General features: G+C 45.0%; 1 protein-coding gene across 1 annotated transcript in view; it reads right to left on the bottom strand.

The window, feature by feature from the left end:
* The window catches only part of LOC106810399 (kazrin-like), a gene marked incomplete in the record, with an annotated part of 57,966 nt that overhangs the window by 21,541 nt on the left and 25,236 nt on the right, over nucleotides 1–11,189 (bottom strand). Inside the window, 2 exon segments of the mRNA XM_014813745.1 lie at nucleotides 697–888; nucleotides 3,813–3,990. Of these exon segments, the coding sequence (XP_014669231.1) occupies nucleotides 697–888; nucleotides 3,813–3,990 (370 nt within the window).

Below are 11,189 nucleotides of genomic sequence, written 5' to 3'. Positions count from 1 at the left end.
TTTTTTATTTTTGGCCTTATTTTACAAGTATCATAACATTAGTCAGTGGCTGAACGGGGGGGGGGGGGGAAACCCCCCAACCCCCTTCTAGATCCACCACTGTGTGTAGTATAGCAGTATTCTATCAGAAATGAATAAAAACAATCGTTTTTATTTGTTACGACTATTATTATAAAACTATTTGTTTTTATACACTCCTGATACTATGAGGAGTAAAATAATATCAGTAGTGAATAAAAACAAATGGTTTTATTCACTCCTGATATAACAACAATGTTACGCACACACGCACACACACGCACGCACACACGCACGCACGCACGCACGCACGCACGCACACACACACACACACACACACGACACACACACACACACACACACACACACAGACACACACACACGCGCGCGCGACACACACACACACACACACACACACGCACACACACATGCACCCAGCCACGCGCGAACACACACACACGCCTATACGCACACACTCAAGAAACCATCTTCAGAATTTTTCACTAGGCAGATAATTGTCTTCAATTGTACTTCCCACAATATCGTCTCAAGTAACCATTTATTTGCCTCTAGCTTCTTATCGTTGATATTTCTGGCAATTATCTCTATATAATCCGCTATTCACTATTCTTTTACTTCACCGGCTGTCCGGCCCCGGGTCGTTATAGTCGGTCCTACCGGTCAGACATTGCTTGCTGTGGTCGAGATCGGCCTGCAGTTGTGAGACGTGTTCGCGGAGATGGGTGGCAGTCTCAATATCGACGTCACGGCCCTCTCTCAGCACCTCGAGCTGCTGCTGGAGGATGCTGTTCAGCCTCCGTAGATGCTGATTCTCGTGTCGCAGCTTCGTCTTCTCAGCATCACTCGCATCTGCATGAAGCCAACGTTTGGGGGACGGGAATAATGTGAAGATGCTGAGTGATCAACAGCGCTTGTTAGAGTCGCATGCGGTGCGCAGTCAGTCAGTCAGTACACGAGACACTACTTTACTCGTTTATGATGAAGTCTCCCCCACCCCCACCCCGAATTCCCTAACGCTACAGCTATAAAGCGGGCATTTGATTGCCTATTTCTAGGGGTTATGTAATCGATGCGGCTTACGTTTTATGCCACGATGAGATCGGTTGGAAGAGTAATGTAGCCCCGTATCGAGTGACTAACATGTCCGACGGTTCTCTGGTTTGGTCGGGGGCTCTATACGGTTTCATGTTGGTAAGGTAAAGGCTGTTTGTATAGTTTGTGCTAGCACACCGTCAATGGACCGTTTATATACTGTTAGAGATTTATAATATATGCGATGCGATCACTGATGCGAAAGACCATCGCGCATATATACGGCGTTATCCTATCCCCCACATACACACGCACGCACGCACGCACATATAGACACACAGCGAGAGAAAGAAACACTCGCATTTGCACAACATACACACACTTGCCACGTTCGCAATTTCCTGCAGGCTATTGGGAAGTTCATGACACTTTTATCTAGTCATGGCACTAACATTGCTCCAAATGGTCGATCGGATTGTTGCAAACGCAGCAGCCATGCAGTTAGTGCGCCTGTTCTCGTGCTCGCGTCACATATTCTGTTTACGTCGTCGTTTTGTCTCGCGGGAATCGAGCGATGCGTCTTATAGCTAACTGTAATTCACACGTCTCCATATTGTGATGGCTAGGGGAGGAAGTAGCTTGACGTGTTCCTTTAACACCGAGCTGTAGTACTAATAACTCGACTCGTTATATAGAAGTGTTTAATCGATGTGCACACCTTGCCGCGCTAGCCGCAACAATTCTCGTCACATACTCGGCGTGTGCTTCACGCTCGCTTCCCGTTGCTATAGCAGCAACGCGTGACGCCATGTGCCTTAACGCTCCGCATTGAAATTCATGGCAAAATGCACGGCGCTTTCTCGTCTGGCAATGGAGATAAAATCAAAGTACACAATTGCTCAATACCAAATGATGGAGAGCGAGACAGGGGGAGAGAGTGAGGGGAGAGAGAAAGGGGACAGGGAGAGAGGAAGAAAGAGATGGGACAGAGAGGCAAGGAGAGAGAGAGAGAGCTGCAGATAGCAAGAGAGAAAAAAAGATATATATATATATATATATATATATATATATATATAATATATATACTAGAAAGTGGAGAGAGGGATAGAGTCGCGGCATGTAACAAAACGCCGTTAATATTATTATCGCGGTTGACATAATTACATCAAAGATGCTGAACAGCAAAAGTAAACCAACCTAGCGAGCAAACTATATAGCGAATACGATTCGGCATTCGATTTTAATCAGCATATCTATAATGTAATTATTACTTCATAACTGCGAATATTACATTTGCTTATGAAATATTTCCGTTATTTAATTAAGAGAGACTCCGTACGTATAATATGCGCCAGCTAAAACAATTAATAAATTATAGGGATAAAACGCAGCGTTTAGGCCATAAGAACGACTTTAAATACACGACTACATGCTATCTATGGCTATATTTCAGAATAAGTACAGCACGTACCAAGTAGAAGAACGCCTATTTTAATACCATAGTAATATTTAATTGATGAAAACAAAAGGAGAAACGTAATCTACTGTTGAGTTTTGGATGTGTCTATGATTATAGAGTTAGGGTAATGGTTAGTGCTTTAGAGCTTCGGAGTTCAGTGTTATACTTGGTTAGGGTTATCGTTGTGTTATAAACAGCAAAGCATTGTCATACCGAAGAATAGAGCAGAATTTGCTGAATTTTATCACGTATAGTAAAGTAATTATCAACAACGAATTTGTTTGCTGCGAAATATTTTACATAGAATAGATATTATACGAATATTTGCCCTTAGAATCCACGTCTATGTGATTTCGTCACATAATGTAATTTTAATAAAATGAGATTGCGGCTAGATGTAGCCGCAGCGACCAGAGATGTATTTTAATGGCATAGTTTAACAGATACGAGGTTTTAAAACCGGAAAATGTTCTGGATTTTACAGTCGCGAGTCTCTGGCCGTCGGGCAGACGGTAATGATCTGAAATATTGCACTCGCTTTGCTATCATGCTATCATGCTATCATGATATGTTCCGTGTAAGCGCGGGTGTGTTACGGGTTCTCGCTTGCAGGGTTATAGCTGCGAGAGTGCGAAAGTCTGAGGCGTATAGAATTGCTACCCGTCCCATAATTTTAATAGATCGTCAGCAAATGACAACTAAAGAACTATCAACGCGAGTTTTAAGTTATAACTATCAACGCACTGGCAAATGTATTTTCTTACACTAGAAACGTAATTAGTAAATAGATAAGTAAATAGCAACGTCATTATAAAATTGAAAAATCTTGTATTACTTCTCAACTGAACCAAATTCAAGGCTATTATCTTTAGGCTTCGCATTTTCTGTGCGCAGTTAATCCGTCCGCCAGTATGTGAAATACTGACATAGCGCCCTCGGGTAACAACGTCACTATTTCACATACGCAGCGTAGAACCATGTAGAACTGTTACGTTTCGGGTCCAGCGGTATGTTAGCATTCTACATTGCGCTCGCCAAGGTATGTGAACATTCTACATCAGTCAGTGCTGTATAGAAACGCTGGACATACGCACTACGCTGCAGTATAACCGCTCCGGCGATATAACATGATCTTTTTACAGACAGGCGTTGTCAATGCCATGTCGTTATTCGCCGACCGCACGCTGGTATTTTGGCAGCAATATAACGAAAGATAGCTATTATTTTTTAACAACGCCAATAATCGTAGATGTTACGACAGCATTTTACGACGTGAGCGAACCTGTGACTGATGCTCGCTGCATGCTCTTGGAGCTGTCGCATGGCGTTTGACCGCGGCAAGGCTGCGGTTCCCGCGTCTGCGAATTGATGCATCCATCCCTAGAATGATCTTTCATCTCCTCCTCACTTGCAATCTCCTCCTCCTCGGGGATCATTTCGGATTCTCTTTCCTCCAAGGGCTAACAGAGGAGTAAGGTGGGGGCCAAAAAAACAAACGAAAGATGAAACACATAGCTTACTATCACCAAGAGTAGATAATAACACTCGTGTGGTATTATCTACTCTTGCTATCACCTACTGACAGAGTAAATTAGGCAAAATGTATATATATAGATGCACTATAAGCACGAACATCGTAACAAAAGATTTAATTTTCTATAGACTCCACACATTCATGAATCGACTAGAGGTAAACAAACTCTGGTAATTGATCGATGGAATTTTATTTTGTACAGAGATGAGTTGTATATGAATTTCGCGCGATTATACTAATACAGGCATTGTGCATTTCGTTTTCCGATACACTAGAACGCTTTTCTAAAAAAACGTAATGCGATAGACATTATTATTATGTGTTTAAGCTGTTGAACATCATTTAGCGCTAGTTCCACTGATGCGCGTGAAACTTCATGTCGAGCGTTATCTGTCTAACAGCACGTGACATGACATGCTCACGTGACGTCACCACGATGACGTGACATAACATGCACGGTGTTTCTCTACAAGAGAGCGAAGGAAGCGTGAGTCGCTTGGCGTGTAACAAAGTTGATTTTACGATGAAAACGTCTCTTCTGCCCTAAAGCAAAAAACAAGTGCGCCTCTTCGAGTAATCTACACAGGAAGCGTGAAGGGTTTCCGCAGCGCTAGTCATCAATGAAGAGCTTGATCAGTAACGTTGCCTTCATCACCAGCACCGACCACACATGCAGGCTGCCCGCCGCTGTATCTGCCACACTGCCAGCATTATACTGCAAAACGCTTGCAACACTGCCAAGCCCACTGCTAAGCCACGACTGCAACTTGTTCTCGCAATAGGAGCTGTATATCGAGATTGTATTTGTTGCATATCTGCTCTCGTTTTGTTAGTTCATGGGGTTTATCTCTGGCATAATAAGCTCTGCAGCTCAGCATGGCTGACTGCTGTCCTACTAGTAACTAGTCCATCACGTTACAAGCGACCCCTCGGCGCTGAATCAAGCTTTTTACTCGTTACACGGTCGCATCACCACTGCAAGCCGGATGTATACGGACCCCGGGACAACGACAGACAATATCTAGCTCCCGTCGATATGTGTCGGCGGGAATTGCTGAGTCATTTCGGAAACATAACCACTGCGGTATAATTACGAACATTTAACATGCGCATCCTGCATGGATAGTTCGACTATATAATAGGAGGGCATCCAGGCAACGCCAACCCACAGCTATGATATCCAGTCATATCGCCTGTAAATCAACAAACGCACGTAATAATGACAACGTCATCTCGCCGCGCAATTTGAAAATCGCCCCCAGCGCTACGAGAGAGTCGCAGCTCCCGCCTGCCGCTCTTAATTCTCTCACCATCGACAGCTATATACATGAGAACAGCTACATACGTACATCGATATACCCAGGATTGTCCTCGCTAGCTGCGGGCAGACACGCTCTCAGCTCCCTGACACAATACCGCACAAATAAAAGCCAGCTGTGGCATTCTGATAAATGAGATATCACATTTTGGCACTTGGAATGAACGTCGTCGTCGTCGTCGTCGTTGTCGGCTGTACGACGAATCGACTCACGGGAATCTACGCCGTCGCCGCGTTTCTCCGTCGACCGAACAAAACCGTCTTGAGGAGACGAGCGACCGTCGTCCGAATATCAACGTCAATATGCCTCGGCAAATCCTTCACGATCCGACATTAGCAATAATCGCTGTCGATTAAATATTTTCTTAAAATTTATATATTGACTCGACTGATAAGGTGTCGTTTCGATGATGCGTCTGCAGATAAGTACGTCAGTGTCGCTGCGTCACGCTTAGCCCTGCGTCACTGTACTAGCGCTGCGTCACGCTTAGCCCTGCGTCACTGTACTAGCCCTGCGTCACTGTACTAGCGCTGCGTCACTATACTAGCGCTGCGTCACTCTACTACCGCTGCATCACTGTACTAGCGCTGCGTCACTGTACTAGCGCTGCGTCACTGTACTAGCGCTGCGTCACTGTACTAGCGCTGCTTCACTGTAGTAGTCCTGCGTCACTGTACTAGCGCTGCGTCACTGTACTAGCGCTGCATCACTGTACTAGCGCTGCGTCACTGTACTAGCGCTGCGTCACTGTACTAGCGCTGCGCCACTGTACTAGCGCTGCGTCACTGTACTAGCGCTGCGTCACTCTACTAGCGCTGTGTCACTGCACTAGCGCTGCTTCACTGTAGTAGTGCTGCGTCACTGTACTAGCGCTGCGTCACTCTACTAGCGCTGCGTCACTGCACTAGCGCTGCGTCACTGTACAAGCGCTGCGTCACTGTAGGAGTGTTGCCTGCATTGTCGCTGCGTCCGCATACACGGTGTCTTTAGACGCTGTAAGTATGAGTGAGGGTGGTGATGGACTCCCTCAGCGTACTCACAGCCGCAAGGGCTGTTACTCCATCATTTAGTGAGCCAGCGCCGCCTCGACCCCTACAAACCTCGGCTAAAGTCTAATGTATATATATATATATATATATATATATATAGAGAGAGAGAGAGAGAGAGAGAGAGAGAGAAGAGAGAGAGAGAGGAGGAGGAGAGAGAGGAGGAGGAGGAGAGGAGGACACACAGCACCACAAACGCGCGCGCGGCGCACACACCTACCATAAACAACACACAACCAACACAACACACCACCACACACAACACACAACACACACCACAACACAACACACACAACTCTCTTCTCCTCTTTTCTTCGCGCGCTTTCTCTACAACATAGCACTCTTCTCTAACACAAATACGCCCTCTCTCTTCTCTCTCTCTCGGTCTCTCTCTCTCTTCTCTCTCTTCTGCGCGGCATTGCTCGCGCGCACGCTCTCTATCCTCAAACACATAACGCCCTTCTCTCTACACACTACGCCTCTGCTCTTCTCTCTCTCTTTTCTTTGCTCTCTCTCTCTCTCTGCTAGATTCTCGTCTTCGCTCTCTCGCGCACTCGTGCCAATTTCTCAGTTCTATTTTTCTTTCTCTCTGCTCGTATAATCATTCTGATGTCTATATACTCATTCTCTTACTTCTCTGATACTCATGTTATCATCTATGTGTTAGGTCTATTTGCGTATCGCTCTCTCTGTGGATTGCTTCCGGTCGACCTCACAGGGCTCCATAAATTACACTTGCTCCCTCTTCTCATTGTATGTTCTACTCTCTGTTTTCTCTCATTCGCGTTATCTCTGCTGTCTTGATTCGGTCTATCTCTCTTTTAGCTTCTGCTTATCTCTGTCCATCTCATACTCAATAACGTCCTCAGGATTAGGCTGATAATTAGTTTTAACATACATATTTTACTGTTAGCTGATGAGAGTGTTAAGTGCTCTGGAGAGTGTCGTCACGTGTGCGTACATCGCCTGGGAGATGTGCTCGTCGACTCACTGGCTCCATAAATTAACCTTGCTACGGCTATGTTCTACGTGATATTGTGTTCTCGATATAGTTCGTGTCGAGATTGTGAGTAATACTATGTTACAGTCGTGGGTTCAACGTCGCATTCAAAATAATCCACTCTTGGATGCAACATGCTAAGGTCTAAAGAACTTTGATAGTTATGGCGAGGAGTCGCGCTAGTAAGACTCATTGATTTTAATTGCTCGACTACTTCGTTACTAATCAGTTGGTACGCATGTCGCTTCTCGTAGCTATAGTGGCGCTCAAGGCTGCGTCCAGTTTGGCAGATGTGCTCGCTGCGGACATGAGAATATGTGCCCATAAATGACATTGCATCTAGTAAGATGATATAGGTCTATCTAAGCTTAGTACTCGGCGTGTAATGTGAGCTAAGCACTACTTACTCGTGCTCGCTCGTTAGTTGCGAGTGATCGCGATTAAAGTAGGCGTGCGCTCAGGCGCTAGTACAAGGTGGAATCGCAGCGGATACCTTGTATTGAGTCAGCGTCTAAGCTACAAGTAGTAATTCTGCACTATCGGCTTTCAGTGAATCGTTATCATTAGTGATCTGCACAGCGCGTAAGTATAGGGGGGTACGATCCGCGGTTCTTGTAGGCTGGAACGTGGCTGGCGCTTCCGGAGTACTCGAGCGCTCAACATGAGCGCGCAGTGCCATAAATTATAGGCAGCTGACCTTGCACGCTGATAAGTCTCGTGTAGTATTTTCGTCAGCGCTTGTTATACTCATTTGCACCGCTCCTGGGTATGAGCATCTTCATCTGGTAATCGAATCAAAGTAATCTAGGATGAAAGGCTACGAGTGTAGTAGTGCTGCGCTATATTTATTTTCTGACTCATGTTATCATTAGCTGTCTGACTAGCATGGCGTAGTATCACAGTCGACTCGAGCCTGCTTAGGTCGTTGACGATAGCTGCTCCGTACCGAACGCTGACCCGAAGGCTTAAGATTGCTCGCTCACGATGGACGACGCGTACTATGGACACGTGAAATTGTTGAATAATGACGGTATTTTTGTCAAGTTTTAGTTGCGCCGTCAGTGAACTGCACGCGCTTTGATTTATCTATATAGATGATCGCAGAGGTCGTTAAGCTTCGTGATCGAGATGGGTAAAAAGCGATTTTAGATTGTTACAAACTGCATATAGTGTAGTCTTAAGGAGACTCTGTCGGTCAGCATTATAATAGTAACTAGTAGACGTCGGGGATTGCTCTAACGCGGTGAAGCAGCGAACTGAGTATCTTATTGTCAGACGGCAATTAGTTCGACGTACTACTATCTCAGTCGATGTGTATATGAGTATTAGAATGTATAGTTTAGCGACAGCTCCGCTCTCTGTATTGTGGATCGGTGAGGATTGCGGTGCAACACATTTCTTCATATTGACTCTCGATATGTGCTTCGATCAGTACGGGTATCGTCTTTGTGCTCTCAAGACGGTTTGTTCGGTCGCGGAGACGCGGGCTCGATGTCAAGGCTTATATTCGGTCAGGTGTTGACATGTTTTCGATCTGTAATCGCATGCAAATAACTACTCAGAGAAATGCATTTGATGTGTACGTATATAGCTTCTATTCTGTTGCGTCCTATATATGTCGTTTCAGGTCTCTGGTAGTACGTAGTACTGGCGGAGACGACTAGCGCTTTGTGTGCAGAGATGTGTGACAATCGTCGAGTTCTGTACCTTTATATCAGGATGTGGCCATGCTCGCGTAGTTTATATGTGGCTCTCCACGCGTTGTCTGAGTTCAGGTGGGACTGAGGGCGTGTTCTGCGCTCAGTTACGCTCGCAGGACAATCCTGTATATGTGGCGTCATGTATCAGATATGCATTTCGATTCTCGCTTAGTGATGTCAGGTATCAAATTAGCTGTCTCGAGATAGATGTGAGGAATGAAGGTGCTCAGGCAATATGATGTGGTATGTTCGCTGCGGCTTATATCGTAAGCTGCTGGTGGGCGATTTTCAAATTGCGCTCAGCGTGATGTGACGTTCTGTCTAGTATTGTTAGTACATCGGCTGGGGATTATGTGGACAGTGTTGGGGATATGCACTAGTGGTTTTAGTGAGGCTGCATAGCTTGTCTCGAGGGTCTATGATGACGTAACGCTAGGTGAGGATACCCTATGTGCAATGAAAGGGTATTGCACATCGATGCGTCATTATACGCCTAGCATAGCCTAAGATTGAGAGTCTAAGCCAGTATATATTTAATATTGATATATGTACTTATGCTCTACTATATAAGGCATGATTTAGATATATTTATTTCTGACTCATGTGTAATCATTATGTGTCGGTATATGATGTACTCGGCTTGGAGGATATTGTGCCTCGTGCGAGATGCCCATTCCAACTATGTGTCTTTCATTTAGTCTGAACATATCTATTGGAGGTAACATGCGCTAATAGTTTAAATAGATGTTTGTTCGTATCCTCTTATACGTCTCTCTTAGAGTGGGTTGTATTCCGTGAGTATGGAAACATATTCTAGCAATTCCCGCCGCAATATCGACGGGGACTAGTTGTATTGTATGTCTAGTTCAAATAATCGTAAGAGAGTATCAGCATGATGTTATCATTACATAGCTTGCACTTAGTAGTGTTTGATTCGCGATCCGCATTGTTATACGGATGTCATAATGGCGTTGATCTCGAGGGCTATATGACGTCACATCGCCTTTTGAGGTGCTGGCGTCGTCTGTGTCATCGTCGAAATGTGATGGGCTCGTTCCTCATGAATATTGGGACACAGCGCCGTCGGTCGCATGGCTTGAGTTTGATCGCTCAGAGTGGTTGTCTCTTGATTGTTGCCAGAGATGAAATTCGCGATTAGTCGTACGACTATATAAAACATTTATCGCATGGTGAGTCGCAGTCAGATAATTAGCATACCCTCAAAGAGATAGCAAATTCTGAGATTAGGTAGTCTACCATTATTGCTCCTTTTTCTGATTCATGTTGGAACTCAAGTATTGCTCGGTCTGGTGTGCGTCTGTGATGATCAGTGGCGTTCTTCGCCAGTAGTATTGCGCAAGCGTTTTGCGTATTAATGCTGGCATGTGACGTCCGCAAACTCAACATGTGCTTGTCGGCATGATACAATGCTACACTGCTGCTAATGCGACTGTGACTGTTGTTCTCTAATGTGTATATTCGCGTCCATCGCGGGTGTTACATTTCATCTGCTGAATCGCATCAATGATCATGGTAGATAGCAACGTTACTGATCACGCCTCTCTTATCTCGCATTGACTAGCGGATGGGAAAGCCTTCAAGCTTCACTGTGCTAGTTTTACTCTCGAGGTAGGTCGACTATGTTTTTATTTTGTATTTGTTAGGCTGGACTCTAGTATAGAACTGTTTTTTGTTCAATGCTTGTATAGACGTATCTAGCATTGTGATGTGATAGTGCGCACTGCGCGACTCGACGCTCTTACCTCAGTGGTCTGGCTGTTCCATAAGATATACAAGCTGCATGTTATTTACGCTATCGTCTGGTGACGGTCAGTAGCTGTCATGTCCACGTGCTGTTAGAAGATAGCGCTCGACTAGTTTCACGGCATCAGTGGAAACTTAGCGCTAATGATGTTCACAGCTTTAACACATATATAGATGTCTATTTCGCATTGACGTTTTTTTAGAAAGGTTCTAGTGTATCGGAACGAAAGGCACTGCCCTTATAGATATATATGTATCGCTGGGATATTCTTTTATCACTCATTCTTACTCATTTC

Source organism: Priapulus caudatus, unplaced genomic scaffold (assembly GCF_000485595.1).
Source record: "Priapulus caudatus unplaced genomic scaffold, Priapulus_caudatus-5.0.1 Scaffold438, whole genome shotgun sequence".
NCBI classification, from domain to species: domain Eukaryota; kingdom Metazoa; phylum Priapulida; class Priapulimorpha; order Priapulimorphida; family Priapulidae; genus Priapulus; species Priapulus caudatus.
Note: the sequence above shows the minus strand (reverse complement) of the source record. Positions and strands in the feature narration are given on the sequence as shown.